This window comes from Harpia harpyja, chromosome 12 (genome assembly GCF_026419915.1).
Source record: "Harpia harpyja isolate bHarHar1 chromosome 12, bHarHar1 primary haplotype, whole genome shotgun sequence".
Taxonomy (NCBI): domain Eukaryota; kingdom Metazoa; phylum Chordata; class Aves; order Accipitriformes; family Accipitridae; genus Harpia; species Harpia harpyja.
This window is the reverse complement of record NC_068951.1, coordinates 21,135,641-21,162,527: the sequence shown is the minus strand read 5'-3', so window position 1 is coordinate 21,162,527 and position 26,887 is coordinate 21,135,641. Positions and strand designations below refer to the sequence as shown.

General features: G+C 48.6%; 1 protein-coding gene across 1 annotated transcript; it reads left to right on the top strand.

Moving 5' to 3' along the window:
• The first annotated feature begins 147 nt into the window (after nucleotides 1–147).
• On the top strand, nucleotides 148–26,887 carry ITM2C (integral membrane protein 2C). The gene is made up of 6 exons (XM_052804494.1): nucleotides 148–310; nucleotides 15,349–15,486; nucleotides 17,987–18,175; nucleotides 18,469–18,579; nucleotides 23,014–23,164; nucleotides 24,461–26,887. Exons 1-6 carry the CDS (start codon nucleotides 206–208, stop codon nucleotides 24,550–24,552), a joined length of 786 nt encoding a protein of 261 aa, XP_052660454.1. The 5' UTR covers nucleotides 148–205; the 3' UTR covers nucleotides 24,553–26,887.

Genomic DNA, 26,887 nt, shown 5'->3' with positions numbered 1-26,887 from the left:
GGTTGCAAACCCCCGTTTGCCTTCACAGCCCTGGGCGGGGGCGGGTTGGGGGGACAGCCCCCTCCCCGGTCCCACCGGCGGCGGGCGGGGGAAGCGGAGCGGCGGAGCGCCCCGGGGGTCTGCCGGGGGCGGGGGCGACGGCGGCCCCTCCCCGGGGCGGTGCCGCTGCCGCGGGCGGCGGCGCGGGCGGCGGCGGCGCGGGGCCATGGTGAAGATCGGCGTCCAGCAGCCGCCGGCGGCCCTCAAGCCGGAGAAGGAGAAGGCGGGGGGCGATGGGGCGGCGGGCACCGTGCTGCTGCCCCCGGGCGCCGTGAGTGCGGGGCGGGCGGGGACGGGCGGGCGGCCGCCGCGGCCCGGGCTGTGCGACCCGGCCCCCGTGGGGGCCGCCGGTGATAGCCCTCTTTGCGCCGGGTCTTCTCCCTTTTCTGCGAAGTTAGAGCTGATGAGGGCAGGAAGGTGCGTGCGCGGGGTCGGGTGTCAGCTCGGAGCTCGCTCCTGTTCGGAGAGGCGCCCGGGGAAAGATAAAAGCGTCCGGTTTGATGGATGTTAGTTCACGTCCTAGAGGGTGCAAAGGCATCTGAAGTTTGGAGAAGCAGGGAGGGGATGGGGCAGGGGAGTTGCGCCATTACGGGGAGCCGCCGTCCTTAGGCACTGAAGTGAATGGCCAGCGTGGACAAGTGGCATCAGAACTCATCCCTTTGGTCTAGGTGGTTTTGCCTGGGGGAATGTAATTTGGGATAGATCATTCGTGGGTGGATTTCAAATTCTAACATCTCTGGAGGCTTAGGGTTGGCATGGAGAAGAGGCGAGAGGAACAAAACGGCTGGTGCTGGAGCAAGATGAGAAGCAAGGAGATAAGAGCACGCGCAGCTCGCTAGATGCTTTGCAGTTTTCAAGATGGGAGTTGACATGCTGAAGTTGAATTGCTCTGCTGGCTTCGGGTGATAGGTATCAGAGGGGAACGAGTGCACATGCCTGCAGAGGTTGGGATCCTGCCAGGCGTGAGGTGAATGAAGGCGTTGGGGCGTCCCTAGCAGATGCAGAGCATGGCTGGGGCCTTGGGGTAGAGTTATGTCGAGTCCCATCCAGACGGCTTGAGTCACGGGCAGGCACTGGCAGGTGGTGCTGGGCATGAAGCAGTGGTGGTATGGCTGGTGCCCCTCTCGAGGAGGGGAAGGTGAAAGGGACACTGTTGTGTTTGGCTAGGAGTTGAGTGTTTCTGAAGTCTCTTGTGCTAGAGAACCCCCTGCTTGCAGGCTCCTCTGTGAGGGTGGACCCGCTGGGGTAAATACCACACTGCGTAGTGGGAGGGTCTTGTCCAGAGAGGTGGGCCTGACCCACAGCATCAAGTCTGCCTTGTTACAGTGCTTCTGTCTCAGAGCAGGAGACTTAAATGGCAGTTCTGTATTCCTCATAAATGCCTCAGACTGTGCGTGCAGTTTGGCCATTTGATGAACCCTAGTATCTCCCTGACTCAAAAAACTATGGAGGAGCTGTGGTTTTGCTCCGTTCCTGCAGCAGCCCAGAGTGTCCCTCCTCATGTGTCTTACCAAGCGAGTGGGAATTACCTGCCCTGGAGAGTTGCTCTGCAGTAGGGGCTTCAGGAGATTGCTCAGTTCTGCAGACAGTTCAGGGAGTTGCTTATACTGTAATGATCTCTCACATCACGCACAGATGTGCTTGGAGCTCTCGGTTGTGCTGTCAGTGTCTGAATGTGCTCTGTCTGTCATGATTGCATCTATTACTTTAACACCTAGGAGCTGTATAGAAACCTGTAATGGGGGAATGTGGCCAGCTGTGATCTCTCAGTGATTTCTAGACTTCATCTTTCCTAATTATGAACAAAAGAAGGTGGCAGGTTTCTTCCCACCTTTGATATTCAACCCTGAAAGCTGACTATCACACTGGACTTCCAGCTCATGCTGCCTTTAAACCAGCTTTCTGCAGCTAGGAAGTCGGTTGTTCTGCCGATCCTGCATCCTCGGGCAGGATCCAGCTCCTTCTCACGAGCACTGTGAGAAAAGTGGTTTAAAAAATAATAAAAAATAAAAGTGACAGAAGCTCATTTCCATCATTAGTGCTGCCAGATCTCAGCAATCAAAATTATTCTGATTCAGGTCCTGCCAGATGAATGAAATTGGCTTAGGTAGCAAATAATAACTTCTACGTTCTTTACGTTGCCTTGGGCCTCTCTCTGACTCGGGGGGGGCACGATGTTGTTCTTTTAAGCCCACGTGAACTACAGAGGAACTTAAAAACATGAATTTAGAACAAAGACTCTTCAACAGTCTCTTAATTCCAGCGGATAGGCATGTAAGAAAATCAGCATAAGACCTGTGACAGAAGGGCAGGAGCAGGTTGGGGTGAGTCAGTGCAGCATGAGGGCGTCCAGGGAGTAGCACGTCCACTGACAAGAAGGTGGCCTTTTCCTGATGCCATTTTTCAGGGCATCTATGACACTGGATTCTTTGGTGTAGTTTGTACTTAGCTGGACTGCGGGAGTGTGCTGCTTTGTAAAACACCCAGCTTGTGGGGTTGGTCTTTCCGTAGCCAGGCTTTCTTGCCGTGCTCTCTCTCCTGCTGCCAATAATTCTTGTCTGTGTGTGTCTTTCTCTAGCTGCCTCGCAGCAAAATGGCATTGGTGACATGCAAACAAGATGCTCTGCATTCCTTTCCTCTTTGATCTCACAATTTCAATCCCAGTGATAGGAGCCAGAGCTGGGAAATGATTCAGCGGCGGCTTCCGCAGCCTGTGAATTTTGGCAGGTGCTCCGTGAATGCAAAGATGTGGCAGGCAGGAAGATGTCTGTGATGTTAATGTGTTCTGAAAAGTAGTAGGTGAGGAGTCCTGATAGCAAGCTCACATGTGCTGAGCCTTGTTTCTCCCCTGTGCAGCTCAGTTTGAATTGGAAAGAATATGCAGTTTGAACTCTGTCAGAAAAATCCACATAATTTTGAAGCAATGGCAACATTTTAAGGGCTTATAAAAGAAACAATCTTGTTGTCATTAGTAGGAGCTGGGAGGATGTAGCAGCCTCGAGCAGAAGGCAGTTTGGGGTTCAGTCAGTAAAATAATTTGTTGTGTTCGTTTGAAAATATTTTCTCAGATGCAAACTAGTATTCAGTGAGTTTTAATTGAACTCCAGATTTACAGTCTGAAATGGAAATAAATACATAAGCTGTGTCTTTAACTGTGCTGGGAAATATGCTCCTTGCATTTGTGATGGACGTTGAAATCCACAGGAATCAAGTAAAACTGATGGCTGGAGCTCTCCAGTCAAAATTTGGTTTGGGTTCTTTTTTTGGTCGATTCCTTGTAAACCCCTCTAATACTTGCAGCTAGTTATTCTACAGAGACAGCGCGAGAGCCAGAGGAGAAGGGGTTTCATTAAAATCTTCTGCTTCACGAGGTGTAAATGATAAGTATTGGAGGGAAGAGGCACCTCTCATCCCCCTTGCTCTGTACGTAGCAGAGACTGGCTGCTCAGCTGCCCTGGCCAAGGGCTCTGCTAGACACTCCTCCCTGCTGGCCTGGGGTGAATTGTACCTTACAGCAAATGCTGCAGCGCAGACAAGGTGTTCGTGGAGACCGGGATGGTTTGCACATGATGGGAAGACATCTGTGTGCACTGGAGGTTGCTTTCACAGAAACCTGTTGGTAGAGGAAGCAGAAAGCAAAACCTGTTGTCTTGCATCTGGGAAAGGCTGTGCTGAGACAGCGTGTGTGATTGTGTTCGTCTTCGGCTTGCCAGAAGGATGAACGTTGAAGGGAGGGCGATGTCTGCTCAGGCCGTGACTGCTAGGTCTGGCTGGTGGGAGAGAAGGGCTTTATGGGTGAAGCAGGAGGACTGGGAGAGCTCTCTCCATACCTGCAGGCCTGGCAAGCCTGCTGGAAACACCTTGGCAGTGGGTCATAGGCCTGGGGGCTGTGAGGGGCTTTCCAGGGTGCATATAATGGTGTCCTGTGGGTGTGACTGATGTTTTTCTGTGGGTTGGTTGCGGTAATACCAGGCTTTGGTTTTGTGCCTTTCATCTCGTCCGCATTCCCCAAGACTTGACAAGACTCTTCCTTTCAGTGGGCTTTGGATCACGTCCTTCCTGGTCATATGGAAAAGTTTCCTACAAGGAGCTGCTTGCTGTCTGGCGCTGGATCCATCCAACCCTTCTGTCTCTGTGTGGTCTCTTTGTAGGCTGCACCTCAGCATGACCATCTGGTGGGGTGCCTCAGCCTCCTGACTGCAGGGCTGCTGCTCCCTGGGCAGCCAGCGGCAGCTCCTGCACTGAGCACTGTTGCCCTGTTTGTACAGAAATAGCAGGGGACAGCCCTGAAACCCTTGGGGAGTGTAATTGCCTGGGTGGGCGGCTGCGTCTCTGGTGCCCGGGAAGCTCTCTTTCCTTTGACTGCCGCTGCAAAGCTCCGCAGTGAGGAGCAGGTCCACTGTGGATGCAGAGCTCTTAGCAGACAGATAGTGTCTTGCTGCTGGGGGTGTTGCTGTGCTCCCACCCCCCTGCCTTTTCTTGCACTCAGACGAGCGTGTGAGCCGTGACTGCTTTGCATCCACCTGAACAAGCCCAAGAGGACATGTGCTTCATGGGAGGTGGCAGCAGATCAGAGCAGGACAGGCAGCAATGCTGCCTCTGGTCTTCCCAGAGGTACCGGTGCATCATGAACAGTGATGCTCCAGAGCTGGGCTCCAGCACATGGGGCAGGTGGAGAAGCAGTGGCTCTTGCTGGCCATGCAGGCATCTCTGTCAGCCCTGTAAAGTGGAATCACACCAGCTTGGTAGAAGCTGCTGTGCCAATGAAGGGCTGGGTTTTGTGACTGACTTCCTTGCAGGATGCTGTGAGGTGGAAGACAGATGGCGAGGGAAGGGGATGTGAGGAAAACTCTTTTAAACAGGCTTTTTCACAAAGCAAGCTGTAAATCCAGAGAGAAAGAGAAAAACTAACTGGCAGCGATGTGGATTGTTTATGCTCGTTGACGTGTTTGCTGGCTTGAGTCCAGGCTTGATGCTCCTAAGCTGCGGGTATTTTCACCATGTTGAGGTCTTGATTTAGTGACCTAAACATGGTAGATATTAATTTGAAGAAGCTGCCTCCTGTAACAGAAGGTTTTTCCTGGCCTTTGCCCAACCTTCCCATATCCATGTGGGCTGAAGTGATGACTTCTTTTTGTGTCCTGTATGGAGTCATCAGCTTAAAAAGAAGCGTTGCCACTGGTTCTCAGTCCTCTGTGGTTTGGGGATGCCTTGGAAGCAGAGGAAAAGGACTGAATTGGAAAAAAACATCTCCGGACCCTTACAGGATCCGCTCTAGCGAAATACTAGACTTGAGTATCTTACTGGACTCTGGACCTGAATATTTGATATTCTAGCTGAGCATGACAAAGGATCTGGCTAAAACTGGTGGGGCGATTAGGAGAGGGAATGACTGTTTCTAGCAAAAATGTTGTAAATGTGACTGAATTTGGAAACATGGAGCTCACTGATGAAAGAGATGTAGACTGAAGAGCTGGAGATGGAGAAACTTGAAAAGTCTGTCTAGAGGTGTGCATTTTCCCAAAGCTGGGGAGAGCCGAAGCCAACGCAGCTTTGCATGTAGGTGCTCTCTACGTGGGAAGAACCTGCTGCGTTTACCCCCTTTGGGCGCAGCAATTTCTTTGGCAAAACACAGAAAAACATGAAATATCTTTAAAAAGAAGCAGCTTTAAAGGGTAAAAATGAACCAAACGTAAGTATGAGATGGAAGCTTTGCTGCATACATTATTAATACAAGCATGTATTAATACATCCTTGCTCTGCTGTAAGAAGCCCTGTGCTGTGCAGTGATATGCAGAACGCTGGTTTCCACCCTGTCATTGCAGCGTGCTGCTGGCGTGGTGGTTCGGGAAGAGGTGGCCTGGCAGGTGTTGCGTCTATGGCTGCTCAGAGGAGGGGAGCTCCTGCACAGCAGAGCACTGCTTCCAGGTCTGGAGAGCTGGAGCATCTGGGGAGGATGAGTTGTCCTTGTGTGCAGTTTTGCAATTCCTACTTTTATGCTACCAAATCTTTGCTCATTATTGGGTTTACAGGAGATGGAAAAGGCATTTTCGCTTCTGGACGGGTATTTTCTTCCAAGGTGATGTGTGGGAACCTAGGCGTGGGGATTTTGTTCTTTTTTTAATGCCAGTGTTACCATTTGAGGGAGGACAGTGTTGAGGGGTTTTGGTTTTTTTTAACTCATCCCTCTTTACTTGCACTGCAGAGTTGTCTTCCTTGCTGCCATGCCCTACCATTGAAGTCAGTTTGAGCAACAAAGCAGAGAAGGGTAAATTTGCCTCCTCTCTCTTGCTGTTGTTAAACTAGACACTGTTTCTTTGTGGTGAATTTTCGAGTGTAGGACTGACTGTCAGGGTTTTCCTACGCTGCTGCTGGGAGAAGAGATAATCAGTCAGTGTTCTGAAAGGGAGCAGTGACTTCATTTTGTGGTGTGACACTGTGTAAGTCCTGGTTTTCAGGGAACAGGCAAATGTTGTAACCTGAAATCTGGTTCCTTGTTAAGATGCTTCAGCTTGAACTCCAGGAAACGCTGGACTCTGACCCCTCTGCTTGAAGCAAACAGTATGGGTTTACAGCTCTGATGTCCCCTCTGCTTGAAGCAAACAGTATGGGTTTACAGCTCTGATGTCCCCTCTCCTCTGCAGAGCCAGCAGAAGGCAGTACCCTGGCTGTTGCAGCTTGTAAGTATCTTGGGCATGGCTGTGTCCTCCTTTCTACCAGCCTTTTGAGGATCAGTCGCCTCTAGTGAAAGAGTGAGGTGGGACAGCAATGGCTTAATTGGCCACAACCAGATCAGCAGTGCTTGGCTTGCCCTAGGTGACATCCAAAATGACTAATTTGCTCTTGACCATCTCCGCCTGCCTGACTGTAGAAGCTCAGAGGTGGGTGCTATCATTTTAAATTGTACGTTTGTGTGGACCCCAAAACTATCTGGACATGGAGCTTCCTGCAGGGAAGCAGTGGTTATAGCCCAGCGGCGGTGTTCAAGTGAGTCCTCTGCCCAACTGTTGCTCTGCTCTGGTGCTTCATTAGGATCCAAAGCTGTCACTGATGGTGAACAACTTCAGGTGAAATCATGTGAAACCTTTTGGTGTGTGTGGAGGTCTTTTCCCTGTCATGTTTTCTGCTTTCAAATATGTTGAGACAGCACCTGATCCTTCACACGTTTTGCAAAAATCTGTTGCTAGCTCTTGGCTTGTGCCCAGGATTCCCTGGGCCTCTTGCACAGGTTGATAGGTGTGTTTGTTTTCTATTGGAGCAATTGTACAATTTTAGTCCAGGAAAAAGTGAGCGTGTGGCAGTCGGAAGGCAAGTCTGTCTAGCTCCTTCCCGAGCACATGGTCCCACTTTCCTGCCACAGGACCGCTTGTGACTTTGGTGGGCAGCCAGGCTTGTGGCTTGCTTCTTCCCAAGCCACATGTGAAGGTGGAAGGAAGCAGACTCTTTTTGTGGGCAGCTGTTAGCAGCTTCTCTTCACCTGGGAAGAGAAGGAAGACTCAGCTACATGAAGAACAAGCTGAAAGCTGTTGGCATTTCCTTGCCTTAGTTTATCAATGTTCTTGAATATTTTTGGCATTGGTCAAAGGTCTTTTAAGGAGTCAGGTGTCTGCCCACCTGCATAGGTCTTTACCTTTGAATCAAGTCTCTCTTTAACTTTGCCAACCCCTCAATTTAAGAGCTTCCCTTATTCCCAGAGCAGCTGCTGTGCTTCACTCTGGCTTGAGCTGCCTTTTTGTCTTTAATTGGTCTAGATAGGTTTTGAGACCCAATGCCAAAGCTTAACCTTCATTCTTCTGCTGGGGAAAATTCCCATTCTTTTAATGCTACCTCCCACTTCAGGGTTGCAGAAAACCCCTGGCCTTCACTTGGCTGTTCTGATTCCTTCCTTCTCCCAGGTGAGGTCTGCCCAGGTGCTCCAGAGCCTTTTAGCTGTGGTGGTGGAGCTGCCGCGGGGGCATGGACTGATTTTCCCCATTGTCACACTGAGTGGGTGCAGTTCCTGTTGATATCCAGAAATCAGGCCATTTATCAGACTCCGTATTTTGGCAGTCAGGCTGTTAAACACCCAGGTTGGGACATTTTTTGCCTCTTTATCACAGCTGTTTATTTTCTCTCTGCCTGCCTGTTCAGCGTGACACTCGGGGCTTTAGCTGTGTGCCTGGTAAGAATAGCTGTATTTTTACAGGGGGCTTTGTTGGTTCTGCTAATGCTGTGAATGGTTTTACTCCTGGGAAAGAGGAGAGGGAGGCTGGAAAAACTCCAGCTGGCAGTTGTTGTGCCTCTGCCAAAAAATAAAATAAAAAAATATGGAAATTAATTCCTCAACCCTGTGCAAAGAGGGAGGAGAAACAGCCCCTTAGTTCCAGAAGAGGATGGAAAAAGGAGAAAAGAGGGGGGGTTTATATCTCTCTTGCTGACAGGGGAGAAGGAATATATGATCACTGAGCGCTTAGGAGCTCCCATATGCTAGGCTGTGTTTTTAACATCCTGCTGTCTTTGTCATATAGCAACAAAGCTGGGGGTTTTAATTAGCCAGTGGTTGTTTTTGATATTCTAATTTCCAGTGCTGCGAAGGGACTCCTGAGGCAGGTGGCTTTATTGCTAGCCACGTGCTGTGGTGTCGTTTAAAGATGTGATTAGATTCATTTATTGCAACCTTTTTGCCTTCGGCTGTGATAGTCTCTTAATTACATGCCTTTTTTTTTTTTTGGCTTCCAGGCATCTTTGAGTCCAAGAGCCATCAGTTGTGTTCTCTGTGGAAATGCTGCTGTGTGTCCTGCTCAAGCACTGCTCAAGTACAGTGTGCAGAGAGTTCAGTTGCCTCGGAAACTGTATGCCATATATATGTGTGTGTGTGTATCTCTCTCTCCCCTCCCCAGGCATGCACACATTATTTTCTTTTCTGACCTAAAGCATTAGAAATGCTCTTCAGCCTGGAAGGACTCTCCTTCCAGGTGACAGGCTCGTTCAGAGGCCTCTCATTGCTAGTGCTGAGCACTGACCCCTGTGACTCTCTGCCAGGGCGATGGCCCAGGCACTGTTCCCCCCTTGGCGTCACTTGGTATTTCTCCTCATTTCGCTCCCTTTCCTCCCTCCAAGTGTAACTGCTCATGAGGATAGGACTCCTTTTTTGTTCATGTGGCAGAGGAGCCTTTTTTGGAGCATGGGAGGTGCTTTGGTGGATGCAAGGATGAACTGCCTTTGCTGCGATGATTTATCTCTCTCCATTCCTCTCCCCTGTCTTGTCTTCCTTCGTATGCCTTTTCCCTGTGCATAGTCTCTCAGTTTCCTTCTCCAGAGCTCTAGCTTGGCCAGTGCTCCAGTCTTGAACCCTGGCTGGCCACCCCTGCTTGCTCTGGCCGTCCCTGGGGGCTCTTCACCACTGAGCTCCCCAGGGTCTGAATGCCTAAATACAGGAGTGGTTGTCTCTGGGAGGCAGGTCTGGATCTCCTTGCCCTACAATTTATCCCACAAACTCTCCAGTGCTTTTTCTCATACAGAGCAGCAGCAGTAGGTGCTGGCAGTGCCCAGCACCTGCAGGCAGTAGGGATGCTGTCTGTGGGGTGGCTGGATGAGAGGGCTTTGCTTCATGTGCAGGAAGAGCAGCCTGTGCTGGTGAGGACATGGGGGTCGCTTTCCCGAGAGGTGACGCTCAAAGCCAAGCTCAGCACATCAGAGGAGAGGTCAGTCTGTACCAGCTTACACCCACTGCGGCAGCAATGCAGTTTTCCAGCAGTTAGCTGTGGGGTTTTTCCATCTGAAGTCAATGGAGATGCTGCTATTGCAAGTCCTTAAGTTTTGTAAAGCAGTAACTGATTTTGACTGTGAATATGGGACTTGATGTGCTGGAGGTAGAGACTTTGAACTGATTTTTTCTCTTTTCCCGTAGTCTGTATTGGCTTTTAGTTACCAGAAATGAGTAAACGGCAAGGTTAGTTAGATTTTTCTGATGTGGGTTTCTTAGGTTTCGAGCCTGCATCCTTTGAAGAAGCCGTGGCTGCCTGTGGCAGTGTCTGTAGTTACGTCAGTACATCTTCTACATTGAGAGCTCAGGCTGCTGCTCCCTTGTAACAAGCAACCTCCCAGAGAGCGATGACATATTTTGCTGCCTTTCAGACAGCACTCGTCTCCAAACCACGTCCCTTTGAGTATTTACTCTGCATTTGTCTCCTCACTTGTCAGTCATCAAAATCATATCTGCTATTTTTCGTCGCCCCAAGCTTCTTTGCCTGTTGGGGGTGTATATTTAGACACTTGTCGAGCTTTGTCCCCTGTTTGTCAGGCCCTGCTACATCTAAAATGAAAGATTTCAAACCTGCGTGTTTCAGAAATGCAGGAAAAGTGGTTTGTGGAGAACTTAGCTGTTTTCAAAGCTGCAGAAGCAGGAAAAGGATGCAAGCTGAGCCTATCTCTGCCAAGGCAGTGTGCAACTCAGGAGAGAACAAGGCATGATATGACACCTTTAATTTCCTCACTTCTGTAATCTTCAGGAAGACATTGGTGATGAAGAAGCGATAGAATCAAATATCTATTTTTCATAACCCTGTACTGTATTCATGAGAAATCAAAGGCAGCATGTCACTGGGTGTGGTTCTTGCTAGCAGCTCCTACTAGTTTTGTGTGTCCAAAGGCTCAGTGCCGTGAAGCCAGGAGGGTTTGCTCAGCAGTAGGTGCCCTTGGCAGTGCTTGGCAGGCGTTGATGGTTTCCCTGCTCTGTCTTACTCTGGCCTTTGGGCTTGATTTCCATGCTATGGACCGGACATTGTACCTGTAAAGCACACCAGGCTTTTGTCCCCCAGCCCCTTGTAGTAGAGATGTTCCTTAGCCATTCAGTAACAAGTAGGGATAACAGGACACCAGCCATTTTCATCATGTCCTCAGCAAGACCTGAAATTCTGAAGAAAATCCGCAAAGACTGAATTAGGACTTTTTCTCCCCCCTCAGGCTAATTTCAAGCCTCCTCTACCAAATGGTCTGTATTATAACATCATCCTCTCCCATCTAGGTATCTGCCGGCTGTGCTCTGCTCCTGTGCCAGCCCCGCAAGCAGGCAGGGTGCTGAAGCGTAGTGAAGAGCCTGTTTTTATCCAAGGAAAGGAATTCCTTTTTATCTTCCAGTATCTTGTCTGCTGCCAGGCACTGGGCTGAGTGTCTGTGAAGCAATCATGCCTGCAATGTGGAGCCGAGTCAGCATGTCTGGTTATCCAGGCTTGCATGCTGGAGCTTCCTCTGTCTCTCACCCAGTGGGATGAAGTATTAGCAGGACAATGCCTGGCGGAAAACCAAGATGTGCAGGCACTCTTCTTGAGAGATGGTTGCTTTCCCCCATCGCCCACGCAGAGGAAGAGTGAGCTGTGCCTTCCCCTTGGGTTGTGCAGGGGAAGGAGCTCTGCCCACGGCTTCTTCCAGTTTTCCCAGTGGAAAGGGAGTCAGCCCAGCCCTTTCTATAGGGTCAGCACAGTGGTGGCTTCCGCTGCCTGCACTGGCGCTGGAGCATGTGGTGGTGCCAAGAAATATGGAGCAAAGAAAGGATCATCGCATGGAGTGGCAGGGTTTTCCTGCCCTGAAATCACAGAAGGATACTCCGCAGAGCTGTGGATCTGTCTGTGCATCCTCCTTCTGTGTACATCCATAGCGCCTGGACCATGGGACATCATGCTTTTCTTCCACTGCTGTCACTTTTCTATCTGTTTGTTCATGGAGAAGCAAATGAGTGCTCGTCCTCTGCACCGCCCAGAGAGAGGAGGAAGGACCTTATGTTGATTTTTGTGTAAAATATGCCCATCTGTTGGAATATCATGTTTAAAATGATAACAAAAGGAAAGCCCATTTGCTGAACTGAAATACCTGTCCCTGCCTCTGCCCAGGGATGGCTTTGACACCAACTTTTGCCATTTCTCTTGGCCAAAAAACCCCATAGTTGTTTGAGGCAGAGAATTAGTAGGATGGCTTGTTGCAAGAAGAGTATCTGGTTAATGAATTCTTACGGAATATTGTTAAACATCTGGTGAACATACAGCATTTTTCTGTGTTAATATTTTGATTTTTTGTCCTCAGTGGAAATGCATGTCTCAAAGGTGTGATCTGCTCTTCAGGAGAACCCTGCTGCTGAGTTTAATTCTTTTTCCCACCACCAAAATTCATGGAGACCAGCAATGCTGCCAAATCTGCAGAGTCTGCCATGCAGCATGAGCGTGGTGCATGGTTTGGTTTGCTGGTTTGTCCTGGTGTCTTTCTGGCACGGATGGCTTTCCTGCAGCTTGCTGCTGGGACCGCCTGGTTCTCTTTATGATAAGGTTAGCTTAGGGGAAAACTGCTCCCTTGCTGGGGAGCCAGGTGTTCCTATGGCAAGAACAGATGGAAATCAGCTGCAATGGATTGCCCATTTTTTAAAATACCCACATTTCTACTGTAGGGAGTGGCGGTCCTGTGGGAAGGAGGTACATTGTGGCATGAGTGGTGCAGCAGCCTGTGGAAGAAGCTTCTTGGATTTTTCCAGCCTGGTGAAGATTTGTTATCCTGGGTGAAATGCTGCTAAAGCAGGTTGCGCACTGCACCGTCCACAGGCTGTCAGCACTGAGAATGCCTCCAGCCTGAAGCCGAGGTGCCAACTGGCATGTAGTTGCTTTTAAATTGTAATTCATTCATAGTGACAAAGGCTGATCGCCTTTCAATCTGCTGGGCTGGGGGATGGAGATGCATATTTTAGTGATGGTTTGCGCAGGTGATTTTTATGCAATATTTTGCAGGACTGTGGTTAATTGTTCCCCTTGGCCTGTCTGGCAGCATTTTTAACCTCACTGCCTTAATCCCCGCTCCATCAGAATGGTTGCTGCTGAGTTTTTCTTTCCCCGCTCAGAATTTGAGGTTTTTTTTTCATTTTTCCTGGTGTTTTGTAACTTCTCCCAGGGCAAAGCTCTCCTTCGCTTCCCCTACCTTCTCCCAAGATGCAAAATGCAGGCATTTTTCCTGAAGCCATTGAATGCTTTGTAGGGAGCCGAACTCATATCCTTTGGCAGTGAGAGGTGGGATGTCTCACTGTGTCTTTGGCTGTGCAAAGAGCGCAGAGCTGCTTTAGCAAATAGCAAACCAGCAAGGGCTTATTTGCCCCTCCCTACCATTCTTTAAACACAGTTTTTCTTTTTACTGGGAGTATTTGTTTTCCTCGTTGAGTTGCTGTGTCCTTCTGAACCCTCTCCCCAAGCTTTCCATGGAGTTAGCACTTGCAGCTCACTGAGGAAGCGAGCAGTGCATTATCCATATCCATCATGGGAACCTGGCACCTTTCAGATGTAATTTGCTTGTGGAGCATTAAACATTTTCTCAGCCGTGCTTCAGTGTCAGTAGCAGGAGATCTTTTCATTCCTCTTCACCCCCACTGTCTGCACTCTTTCTCTGATGACATGTATCTGGGGAAATCTGTTTTTGTGAAACACTTGACATGCAGCATGACTCTCCTGTCCTACCAGTTCATGTCAGAGAGCCTTTAAACTTCCTCTAGTAATGTGACTTTTTTTTTTTTTTTTTGTGGCTTGTCACAGTTGCTGCCCCTCATCTGCAGGAGGAGAGACAGGGAAAGATTGGAAGTGAGCTTAAAATGTGGTATTCTTCAGTTTGCTCATCGCTTTATTTGCTGGAGGAGCAGCAACAAACTGGTTACACTGATCCTTCAGTGTAGAGAGCTGGCGGTGAACACAGATGCTGCAGATCTTTCAACAGCTGGGATGAAGGAGAAATAAATATAGATTAGTTTCTCCTGGAGGTGTGCTGGAATTGTAGCTCTCCCAAAGCAATTTGGTCTTTGCAATTATCAGTCTGTATGTGGCTAGAAAAGAAAAAGTCAATGGCTAGAGCAGTCCACGTTGGCTGGGTGTGGAGCAGGTAGCAGAGGGGTTGCAGGACCCTGGCTCTGCCCCTGTTCTGTACCTCGATGGAGCTCAGGTGCCGGGAAGGTGGAGGGGATCCCTGCCTGGTGGGCTCCCCATGGCTGCCCCAGGGATGCTGGGGTGCTCTAGTCTCAGGGCAGGAGCGACCTGATACCTCCAAGCCTGGGACTGAACTGCTGCTCTCGCGAGGGCGGCTCCGTGGCAGGGAAAGGGGAAAGAGGTGTTTGCTGCCAGCTCTGCTGGGCAGAGCTGATCACATGCCACCAGAGGGTGGCAGGGACCCAGGGTCATCTCCCCTTGGGCCTTCAGCACCTGCACCACCCTGCAGGTTTTGGCCATGTTACCCTGGAGAAACATCTCTTTAAAAAGTGATGAATCTTAGAAATGAGAGGCTGTTGTTTGCTTTTAAAACTGTTCCTCCAGTTCATACTGGTCTCTGGCTAGCTGTGGAGAGTGTCTTTCTAATCAAACACGTCCGATCACGTACTGCACAGAGGGAGTTAATCTGTGGGAGTCCTCCCTGGCACGCCTCTCCCCTGCCTGCCTGCTCAACTGAGGGCAGCTTTCAGCTCTTCTGTGTGGAAACTGGGGCATCTCTGAACCGGCTTCTTTCATCTGCTTCTGAAAGGCCTTACATCCTCCTGCTTAACATTTTGGAGGGTTATTTTTGTAGTAAAACCAAGAACATCGTAGGCTGGGATGAGTGGTCCCCTGGAGGTAACCCTGCCTTTGCATTGCCCTCCTTTTTGAGGGCTGTAACAAGGTGAGCTGGCTACTGTCTATAGAGATTGGGCAGTGCTCAAAAACGGCGAGTATGTTTTCTTTTGATGCTCTGACTGTATTCCTGGAAGGTATGTGGGAATCTTCTTGAAAATGAAGTTGAGATCAACACAGTTGTTTGGGTAGGCTCACCCCAGCACAGCCAGGAGGTATCTCTCTGAGACCAGTAATTTCCACCTCAAAAATTTCCCCCGAAAAATTCTGCTAGAGTGGCAGCATTTCAGCAAAAATTTTTGAGTATAAATACATAAATGCTGTTACATTCAGTAGCCAGGAACTGTTAGTTCCTGATTTCCTTTTTTTCAGTCATTCCTTACTGCCAACTGAAACAAAGCTTGACTTTGTTCTGAGCAGTTGGTGGGAAGCAGAGTATACATATATGTGTGTATGTTCACACACACTTTTTTTTTTTTAAATATTTTTTTGTGTATATATATAAAAATATATATTTGGGGGGGTGGGAGAGCAAAATGCACAAGAAGTGTTTTATTCATGCTGTCAGATGTGAAGTAACTTCTCAGGATGGTGCCTGCCTTCTTCAGTTGCACACCACAAACCTGTGCACAGCCTTTGCATAAAATATAGTTGATTTTCTGATCCCTTGCAGTGGCAGCTGGCAGATACTCTTGTTTTTGTCTTGCAGGAGGAGCCAGCTCCCACAGTGCAGGGCAGGAGGTCATCGCTCAGCGGGGTGTGCTACCTGACCATGGGTCTCCTTGTACTGCTCCTGGGCTTGGTCTTTGCATCGATGTATGTGTACAGATACTTCTTCATCACCCAGGTAGGGGCGAGTCGGGAAGGACTGCTGGCTCTTCAGCTGGAGCAGCCAGACAAGCCGCTTCAACCTTTGAAAGAGGTGGTGCTGTTCTTTATTGTTTTGCACTGTGGTAACTTGGGAGCCCGTCCTCTGGGCACTGCAGTCGAGGCATGTCTTAAGTGATGGGCTCAGGCTCACCTCCATCCCGACTGCTAGGAAGGGCTTCTAGAAACCCTCCTCTTGCCCTCCCTTGTGGCTTTGTTTTGACTTTTTTTTTTTTTTAATTCCATAAAAATATCCTGCCAGTTCTACCTTTTAAACCCAACGTCACTGCTGTCAGGGGTAGGGCAGTCTGAAAGCATGGCTTATTGTGAGGGGAGAGCAAGCCTTGGAGAGAGCAGGGAGGTACAGGCAAGGGAACAGCTTTTTGCAGTAGGTTTTTTAGGCCATAGCACAGCAAAACTATGTAGGTGTAACAAAAATAGGTGCTGCTATTAATAAAGCAAGCAGAGAAGTGAAAAGTAAGTGGGAGATGGTATGGAAGGTGAGCCCTCAACGTCCATTACATTCAGCACCTTTTCTTCCACATAGTCTTTGCAAAGCTTGGCCTAGCTGAGGTGCTGGGCTGGCAGCATTGTGGTGACTCAGAGCATAGGGAATGAGATGGGGCTGAGCTGCTTTTTAAGGAGGAAACTGCTGAGCTCTGTGGCTTGTGAGTGTTTTGCCAAGAAACCCCAGAGCATCAATTTGCACTGAAGCCTTCGTTCTGCTGCAGAGCAGCTATTAGTGAATGAGTTCTCCCAAGACCACTGGCTGCCTTCGTCTCTGCAGCCAACACTTAGCCACTCGGCAATATAGTCTTTTTATACACTCCCTTGCTTCATAAATTTTCTTGCTTTCAAATTAATTCGCAATCTCCGTTTTAAGATACATCAGTGCTTTATTACCCTTTGTCGTGGTTTAAGCTCAGCCGGTAACAAAGCACCACGCAGCCGCTCGCTCACCCCCCCCTCCCCGGCCACGGCGGGATGTGGAGAAAATACAAAGGCAGGCTCGCGGGTCGAGATAAGGACCGGGAGGGATCACTCGCCACTTAGGGTCACGGGCAAAAGACAGGCTCGACTTGGGGAAGAAACAAGATCAATTTCATTGGCTCCCAATCCCATCAAAACGAGGACACTGGGAAGCGCACCCGGACCTTAGCACACCTTCCCCCCAGCCCTCCCTCCTTCCCGCCTCAGCTCCGCTCCCGGTTCTCTCCGCCTCCTCCCCCCGGCGGCGCAGGGCAACAGGGGATGGGGGTTGGGGTCCGCTCGCCACACCGGCTCTCTGCCGCTCCTTCCTCCTCAGGGGGAGGAGGAGGACTCCTCGCTCCTCCCCTGCTCCACCGGGGGGTCCCCCCGTGTTCTCCCAGAGGCGCTACCACCCTCACCGATGGGCTCGGCCTGGGCCGCAGGCGGGGCCGGCTTGCAGCCGGGGGAGCTTCGAGCAGGAGCCGGCGGCCCCTCCCCCGCTAACGAAAAAACCGCGCTACACAAACCCGTTACACCTGAGCTCATTTATACCTGATCTGGAAACCCTGTGACAACCGTAGGGCTGCTCCACCCTCCCCCACACCGCTGTGATAGTGTGATGGCACCCTGTTGCAGGGCTTTTGGTGTATACACTTCCTTATGAGATGAAGCTGCCGACACTGAGGAGGGTTGTCAACCGGGTTATGGCCTGCGTTCAGTCCATCACCCAGTTAGTACCTACCCTTGGTGTGTGCTGAACAGCACTGGGAAATGCATGCTGGTCCAATTGGGGCCACCTGTTGTCACCCCAACTGCCTGCCTGTGATACCAAATGACAGCTCATACCCAATTACACAGCAAAGCCCATTCAACGTGGTCAGAGATGCTTTGGAGACCAAGGGAACAGGGCCTTTATGTCTCAGTCTCCAATGGCTGCAGTTCGTCCCTGTGATCCTCATGCTCAAACTTCATTTCTCACCATGCGTTAGCTCTCTTGCCCATACCTTCTGCTTCTGGAGCCCTGGAGAGCAGCAGCTCCTGTTTTGCCGTGAGGTGAAGCTGCTTTGTTTTGGTGCATTTTCCATATCCAAGCTACAAGCGCCTTTAGAAATGATGCTCTGCTTGCCCCAAGCCTATATGCCTTATGTAGAAAAATGCAGTTACTGGAAGCCATGTCTATGGATGGATGTGAACAGCCTGGTTATGAAATTTAAGGCAGTCAGTTTGCCTTTCTGAATTCCTCCTTGTGAAATCCCACAGGGAATCCTTTATTCCCTTTGGACCCGTCTAGCAGGAGGGGAGATGTGGTCATTTCACAAGGGTGTTTTTCACTATATCTTCATCAAGAACATTTTCTGGTAAAAAGACTGATCTTGAAATATATTCAAGCATCTGTTTGAAAAGAGTTTTTTTACACAGTACGGGTACGTTTCTTCCCATGTTTGCTGTAGCTGTTAATGGGGTTTGGGGTGTATGAGTGTTGTACCTCCACCTGGATCTCGTCCCTGCAGCTGCCCCGCGAGAGTGTGTTTCACTGCGGCGTCCTTTATGAAGACTCGCTGTATTCGCCATTCAAAGGGCAGCTGGAGTTGCACGAAGATGTCAAGATTTACATTGAGGAGAACTATGAGCAAATCAATGTCCCAGTGCCCCAGTTTGGCGGGAGTGACCCTGCGGATATCATCCACGATTTCCAGCGAGTAAGGAGCTCTTGGGGCCTTTGGGGGCATAGCACGGGACTGAGCTGGGGTGCACCAGCATGGTGCTCATGTCACATATGTCTACGATGATCTTGTTACTGAGCTGTCCTCCTTCCCAAGGCCCTCTCTGAGATTTTCCAACCTGCTCGTCTTGCTTGGTAGGGAGGTCCTTGGACAAGTTTGTTGCTTAAAGCAATTTCCTGTCTTCCCTGAATTTCCTCTTTTCACCCATCTTCCCAGCCACGTTTCATTGCAAAGAGCTCAATTCCTAAACTTCTCTGCTTGGAATGCAGGGTCTGACAGCTTATCATGACATAACGCTGGATAAGTGCTACGTTATCGAGCTGAACACCACTATTGTGATGCCTCCTCGTAACCTGTGGGAGCTGCTGGTTAACGTGAAGGTACAGCTGCAATCCTGTTTATTTTGCATGCTTTTCTTTAGTTGGCTCCTGAGTGCCAGCTAGAAGCTCATGGGAAACCAAAACTGCTGTGTCTGTGGAAGTAAGCCTTGGCCCTGACAGAGCTGAGCCTTCACGTACAGCGAGGGCTTCAGGGGGTTTAGCTGAAATATTAATTTTGCAGGCAGCACAGTAGCACTGGCATGATGGATCAGCCTGACCAGGGTGACACACAGAAGCAGCAGATACCTTCCCTCTGGTTTTTAGTGATAGTAGGAATCAAGGAAAACAAGAAAAATTTCCCTCCTTCCACTCTTACCTTGGTTATTGCTGCAGTTTGGCATTTGCAGAGCTTTGTCACCTTTTGGGGGTAGAATCTGTGCTGCCCTCCCCACAGTGTTGCAGGTTGCAACACCACACTTGGGCTCATGCAGTTTTGCTCACAGCAGGCATTAATTGGGTTTAGTACCAGCAGGTTTGTTCAGTTCAGAAACCTGTACCACAATTGTAGTGACTGGAAACAGTTGTCTTAAAATAGAGTGCTATTTAATCTTAGCAGCAGGAAAAAAACCCAGACTGCAGAAGGTGCATATCTATCTCAGTCTTTTGCAGGTAAAGCAAAGCACTGAGCCTGGGTCTATGACTCCCTTCTGTGATGGTCTGTTTAAAAGAAAAGAAAAAAACCTCAAACAATCTAACTCTTCCTCTTTCTTAAATTCCCTTTGCTCACTTGCTGCTACATGCGGTGTGATGAACTTTGTAGGGGTTAAGCTCAGAGGCAAAAAGTTGTGCCTTGAGAGATGCCTGATCTCCAGTCCTTGTCAAACTCCCAGTTTGTTTCCTAGCTGTCCTCACAATTTCTTGCACTGTGACCGTCTGGCAAATGTGCTGGGAACCCTGCTGAGGTAGAACACACATTATTTACAACTCGCTCCAAACCAGCCACAGCTTCTCACCATGGCAGGTGACCAGGCCCTGGGGCAGAGGGAAATGGAAAAGGCAAGATTGTACAACCTGACAGCAGAGCCCCAGAAAAAAACCTGAGAGATTGGGAATGCCGGTCACATCCTAAAATAACAGATATAAACTCACAGTCAATGAAAATGATGCTTTGTCTTTATCAGAAATTGAATTTTAAAAGGGGATAAAAATACAAATAAAATGGTCTTATGTGTTTTATTCTTTAAAGGGAGTACAAAGCAGATATGGGTTTAAAGAACTTTCTGATCATTGGGATGGGTAAGTGTCCAATCTGTCTGTGGAGGTTTTAACATGCACCTTAGAGACATTGGTTTTAAGTGTTTAGTTTGGCCTTGAGCTCAGAAAAAGTTTATCACCATGAGGACAGTGAAGCAGTGGAACAGGTTGCCCGTGGAAGTTGTGCTGCCTCCTTGAAATCCTTAAAGGTTTTCAAGACTAGACTGGGTAAAGCCCTGAGGTCCCTCCCCAGCTGAATTAGCCTGTGAACCCGTGATCTTAATGTCCACAGGTAGGGCCTTGCTGGTGGCCTGTGTCAGGCAGAGAGGGCAAATTTCTTCCTGCTGCAGGGACCTTCATCACCTGATGACTTGCCCCCCTGCTCTGAAGTGCTCCTGTTTGGATGCTGCATTGGTCCTTTGACTTGGAGACTTTTGCCTTCCCTGCATCTCTGAATCCAGTCAAGTCCCTAACGAATGAGACTAATTTCCAGCTGAAAGTTTAGTTTTGAAGATGTTCAGTGGTTTCAGTCCTGTTTCTAGGACCAAACCTTAGTCCAGCAAATAACACCAGCGGTTTGCTGCAGCAGACTGTGGCAGCACAGGGAGTCAGTGAACCTCCTTTGCACTTTTCTCCCCAGCCAGCCTGGTGCTGAGGTGCCCCACTGCAGTGTGGCTGTCACGTGTCCTGTGCCTGCTCTGCAATCCTTGCTGTGTGCGGGCATGGCTGTGCCAGACCCTGCTCAGGTCTTGGCCCTGCTGTCACTGTGTATGCATTACCAGGCCTCTTGTGTCTGATTTTTTTGCCTGTAAATGGCAGCTCTGCCCCTTCTTGCAGGCTTTATTCTGTATAGGTGTGACAGTTTAGTGAACAGGGCTGCATAAGTATCTGAGAGAAAAGGATGGAGGGATGCTCCCCTCGTGCAGCAGCAGGAAATTGGAGATGACCCAGTTAAATGATGGACAATCCACACCTTATGCAGAACACAAAATGCTCAAAGCTTTAGTTTTCTTAAAACTCTTGGTGGAGAATTGAAGGTATTGTCCTTGTTGCACAGTCCTGTGATGGAGGAGCGATTATTCCTGACTACTTCAGGTGCCACAGCTATTTAAAACAATGAAGAAACTGGACTGTGTGCATGTGTCTGTCTCTCTAAGCCCTCTCAGCAGTTCAAGGATATGGCAAATCCTGAGCCCCAGCCCCGAGTGTTAACATGATAGCTCCTGCCAGTATGTCGTGGTTTAACCCCAGCCAGCAACTAAACACCACGCAGCCGCTCACTCGCTCCCCCCCCACCCAGTGGGATGGGGAAGAAAATCGGGAAAAGAAGTAAAACCCGTGGGTTGAGATAAGAACGGTTTAATAGAACAGAAAAGAAGAAACTAATAATGATAATGATAACACTAATAAAATGACAACAGTAATAATGAAAGGATTGGAATGTACAAATGATGCGCAGTGCAATTGCTCACCACCCGCTGACCGACACCCAGCCAGTCCCCCGAGCGGCGATTCCCCGCCCCCACTTCCCAGTTCCTATACTAGATGGGACGTCCCATGGTATGGAATACACCGTTGGCCAGTTTGGGTCAGGTGCCCTGGCTGTGTCCTGTGCCAACTTCTTGTGCCCCTCCAGCTTTCTCGCTGGCTGGGCATGAGAAGCTGAAAAATCCTTGACTTTAGTCTAAACACTACTGAGCAACAACTGAAAACATCAGTGTTATCAACATTCTTCTCATACTGAACTCAAAACATAGCACTGTACCAGCTACTAGGAAGACAGTTAACTCTATCCCAGCTGAAACCAGGACACAGTAACTGCACGTATCGCATGCCCTCTCCTGCACTCTCCCACTGAGAATCAATAATTGAATTTCTTGCAGAACTGTTGTGTTAGTGTAGTACAAACTTCCACTAATAGTCTAGTCCTCCAGCATTAGAGGAGAGCTTTATCGATCTAGTAGGCTATGCCAGCCCAACAGCACGGCATTAAGTTAAGACAGCATGTTTCCAGGTACATCTCTATGGAGATAACCAGCCCTGTGGTGGAAACTGAAGAGGTGGTATTTGAAATTGTGCTGTTGTTGCTTGCTTTTCCCCTTGTTTATATTTATATTGGACCCAGGATCTGCTGGTTCTTTTATTTCTTTGTCTCTTCTTAAGCGAAAGGGGCCAGAAGTGAGTCTTTGCTTCACAGCCTAGTTAGCATCTAGTCTGCTCAGAAGTGCCCCCCAGCCCAAGGTGTCCTTGTAACACAGCTGCTTATTGCCAGTGGTGCCCAGACAGCTGCGAGATGCCCTGAGCATCCAGGGATCAGCTTGCAGAGAGTCTTCAGTGCCAAGCAGATCTCTTTCCTGCAGGGGAAGAGGTGGCCTCCATCCCCAGGTGCTCCCAGGTACCCCATTTTCTCTCTCCTCATTTTTTCCAGCCCCTGGTTACTTTCTGCCATGTCCCCCCACCAGGCACCCCACTCATCACCCTGGTCTTCACAGCGGCCTCCACCCCAACAGCAGGGAGCTTGTGTGTGCTGCTTTGCCTCAGCTCTGTCCCTGGCATGAGCTGCCTTCCTGCACTGCCTCAGAGTCACTGAATGATGTCTCTGGGGTGATGCAAGTGTGCCAAGTGCTCTCTTTCCCCTGACTGCCTAGTGCTATCATGCAGGGTGGTGTTTCTGAATGTGGTGTCCATCTCTAGTCCCTGTTCCTGTGGGCTATAAGGACAGGAGATCACTGTGGCTGTGCTGAATGGACCAAGGAGGAGGGGGAAATGTGAAAAACTCAGGAAAACGTTGGAATCTGAGCAGGGCTGGCATTTTTCATTTTTGCCTTTTGAAGTAGGTGTAAAATCCACATTTTCAGTGGAGTTCCTGGCATTTTGGTTGAGCCTTGATCCCTCTCCAGATGGGTTTGTTGTGCTCTCAGAGTTACAGCTTCGCACACCCTCCTATAAAACTGGGGTTAGTTTATAACAGGGTTGATCCGACGTTGGCTTAATCCCCTATGTGAACATTCAATTCTTGGATCTAATTTGTTTTGTGTGCCCTGTGCTAGTAGCACGAGACAGTTTACTGCAAGGACAGGGAAGCATGTTAACTGGCCTCGGTAAGTGGAGCTTGAGCCTTCAAACAGTGAATTTTCTGCAGTTTGGCTGTTCTTGGTACTCTGTGTGAGACAGTTCTGTTCAAGGAGGAGATCATGGCACCACTTGTGCTTTATTTTGGTGGAAACTGTGTCGTTTCAGAAAGGGACATACCTGCCTCAGACATACATAATCCAGGAGGAGATGATCGCGACTGAGCATGTCAGTGACATGGAGCAGCTCGGCTCCTTCATCTACCACCTCTGCAGCGGCAAGGAGACTTACAGGCTGAAGCGGAGGAGTGCGAGGAGACGTAAGAGCCTTGCTGTGTTCAGCTGTCCTAACTTGCTTTGCCCCCACATCACAATCATTATTTCTGCTGTTACAGCCATGCTGGCCTCTTCATGATGAGAGGGGAGGTTTCACTGTGGGTGTAAGCACACAGGAGATCTCTTGAAGTGTTTCTCATCTAATTCATCTAAACCCAAATACAGGATGATGCTGCTGCAAATGGGTTCAGGCTGCTGTGTTTCTATCATCTATCAGCCTAACAGAAACATTGAGAAAATGGTTAGGGGAGCCAGCAATTCATTTACATGTGGGCTCATGAGGCTGAACTAATAGCAGTGCTGTTGAGAACGGTTTGGAAAATTTTCCTAATGGAAACGCCCGCTTCAGTGGCAGCTATTCAGAGCAGATTAGATCTGCAAATTGCCTTTATTTAATAAAGTTCCTAATAATATGGGAAAAGTTGTGAAGATAGAACATTCGACTACCCTAGAATGTTTCATGAAAATCAGCAATATGTATCTTATATACCTTAATATATCCTTATATACCTTATATATCCTTAATTTCAGTATTTGTATTTATTTGTTTTTAGATACTGGTGTACTTAAAGGCTCACCTGAAACATGAACCTATAGTCAGTTTGGGTTTGGATCTCTGGGGAAGCTGCAGGGTGCTGAGAGCATTTGGGTGCAGAAGTCACCATGGCTGTAGTTCGTGGTTGCTTTCCCAACAGGATCTGCACAATTGTGCGTGGGGCTGCTGGCACACTGGCTGCTGCTCTTGTGGAGCCCTGACATGGTCCTCTTTGTCAGCAGGGCACCACTGGGGTAGCTGCCTGGCAGAGCTGCCCAGAGTTGAGGTCTTGCAGTTTAAGGGCATGGGGAGCATTACTTGTTTCCCAGAGAGGCTGAGGCCGTAGCAGGATCAGTGCATGCAGAGATACAAACTGCCAGAGGAGTGGCAATTTTAAGCCCTCCTTGGCTGCATTCAGAGCTGTGCTCTGTACCAGCCTGTGACTTCTGCTGGTTTCGTGAGGCTTTCTGGTCTCTGAGATAACACTGAGATGCTGTCAGCTGAAACCAGCTGTTTCCAGGCGGCTCCCCCAGCTCATGACAGGTCTTACTGCAGGACCATGGCCTAGAGAATATGGCTATTCTTCCAAAGACCAGACTATGCTGCTTTTCATATGGGCTATGTTGTTGCTGCATTTCAGTGTTCCGCTGTTGTGTCTCATCTTGCTTTCCTTCCCCACTTGCTGCAGCTCTTATAGATTATCATTTGTTGAATTTCCCCTCTCCTCTCTTTCAATCACTTCTAGGTATCAGTCGACGCGAGGCTGGAAACTGTCATCATATTCGTCACTTTGAAAACACTTTTGTGGTTGAAACTGTTATCTGCAAAAAGTCATGAAGCCACTCTCCAGATGTAACCTTCCTTGGCTTCGCTTGCATACACATGCACACACATGCTCTCAGCCCTCTCTTTAGACATGGTAATCTGTCTTACTTTTTTTACTCTCCTGCTTGTGCAGCTCTAACCTCTTGGGCCTGTTATGGCCTCACAGTGGATTCTCTTCTCTCCCTGCTACCTACCTGAGACGTTTGCTGGGCTTAAATTTACACAGTGGTCGAAGATAACCTGGGAGTAGATGCAGCTTCTCCCACACCACAGGATGGGAATCTCTTTTGGAAGCAGGTTTGGGGTTGAAGGGGTGGCTGAGAAATAGGAGTGCTGGAAATAGGTACTCTTTTCCTGCCTGAGTGATTTCAGGTTGGTACAGTGCTTTGGGGCTGCCTTGGCACCAGGACAGAAGGTGTATGCACAAGAGGAGGGTTACCATTTTGATGCTGATGTAATGACCAAAAATACATAACCAGATGCACTTAAGAAAAGAAGAGTTGTGAGGCTACAGACAGGGTGGTTCAGAAAGCTCAGCAGAGGGAGGGTTTCTGCCCAAACCATGCTGTGGTGGTCCCAGCTTGCTCTGTGCTGTCCCCCTGAAGACCAGATTTCAAACATTGAAAGCAACCACTATGTGGGGTTTTTTTATGACTGGCTCCTGGACTCACCCCTTATCACATCTCCTCCTGAATGTGGCATGGCTCAGCATGGCCCACTGAGCAATGCAAGGTATCCTGATGGGTGTTCAGGGTGGGTAGGAGGCCAGGGTAAGGGGCAATGAGGTGGGCTGGGAATGGCACAGCACGTCCCTTCTCCATGACCACAAAACAGAGGGTGAAGTGCAAGGCTGTGTACCCTTTAACACACAGTTGCAGCGGCTATGGATCCAGGGCAGATCTGCTGTCACTTTGCTCAAGTAAATAAAGAGGTGCCAAAGCTCCACTGACGTCCCATCTATAGGCTGTGGCTGCGAGTGGAGCCGCGTGGTTTACTCCAGCCTTGTGTCTGTCCTGGCCAGCCTTGCTTGCTTGGGAAGATGAGTTATGTTCACACGGGGTCTGTCTTCCTGAGTTGTTGAGATCCCATCTGTGTGCGGATAGGGTGCCATGCCTACGTACAAAGTGGTATCGGCAGCAGAACTGGTAGTTACTGGCAAGTGTGGAAGCAGATTTATATTTTTTTTAACAGTGTGTATTCTTGTATAACTCCTCTGATGAAAGCTGTTTTGATAGTGATTACTGTAGTCCAGCCATGTATCACATTATCTGCAGGCACCATTGTAGTACAGATATTGATACAAGGCAAGATTCAGCTGATCAATATACTGCAGAGAAATTGTGTGAACAAAACTGCATTTCTATTGATCATCAGACAGAAGAATTGCAGAGTAATTAAATATTCTTCCCTCTGTTCTGTAAATATAGTTAAAACTAATTAGGTTCTTGAAATGCAGGCTGTTTTTTGGCTTGAAAGAATGGGGTGAGTTTCAACTTGGCACATTCTTGCTAATTGGTTTCCAGCAAATCTGGACTTGTTCACCATCTGTTGAAATGAGCTTGTTGTTTTAGAAGAGGAAGGATAAAATAAGTGCAAGTACAATCATTAACTCAGCAGAACCAAAACAAGGGAATATATTTTAGAATAAAACTTTTAAGTAATAATACTGGGAGTTAATTATGTGAAAACAAAATGGCATCTCAAAATGGTCATGTAATGCAATAGGAATTAGTATGTGCTTAGGGGCTGAGAATTTCTTTTTTTATATAAAACATGGTCAACTATAAACATTAAGTTTCAATGAGTAAAGGAGGACACTTTGGTTTCATTCTGCTTTAAGCTTGATGTAAAATGAAGAATTATGTGCACTTCATGCAGGTTAGTAAGGAAATTTCCCACTGCCAGAGGGGTATTTGCTTTTCTAGTGTTGTGTTTTTCCAGCAAAAACTTGCTGCTAGCCCTAACCTTTCATTGTGGAGTGGATGACAAGAAGTGGGTCAGAGAATTGGTTCGCTTAATGGAAGTGCCACAAACTGGTAAATTTAAGCCCCGTGTTTCTCTTCATTTCTAGGAACATGAGCTTGCACTCAGGTGAGCATACAGACCTTTTTCCCCTTCCTTCTTATTCTGCATGAATTAACTAGTCATTGAATATGCTAACTCCGTGCAATCCCGCAGCTGTAAGGACAAACCTTGGTTCTTTAAGGTGAACTAATGTGGTCACTGTTTCATAGGATGAGAATGCGGTTGTCTAGAAAGAAAACATAAGATGCTTTGTATATTTTGTCTGGTAGGACTCTTACTTCTTAGGAAAAATCCATGGGATAATAAAATCTTTTACCTCTGA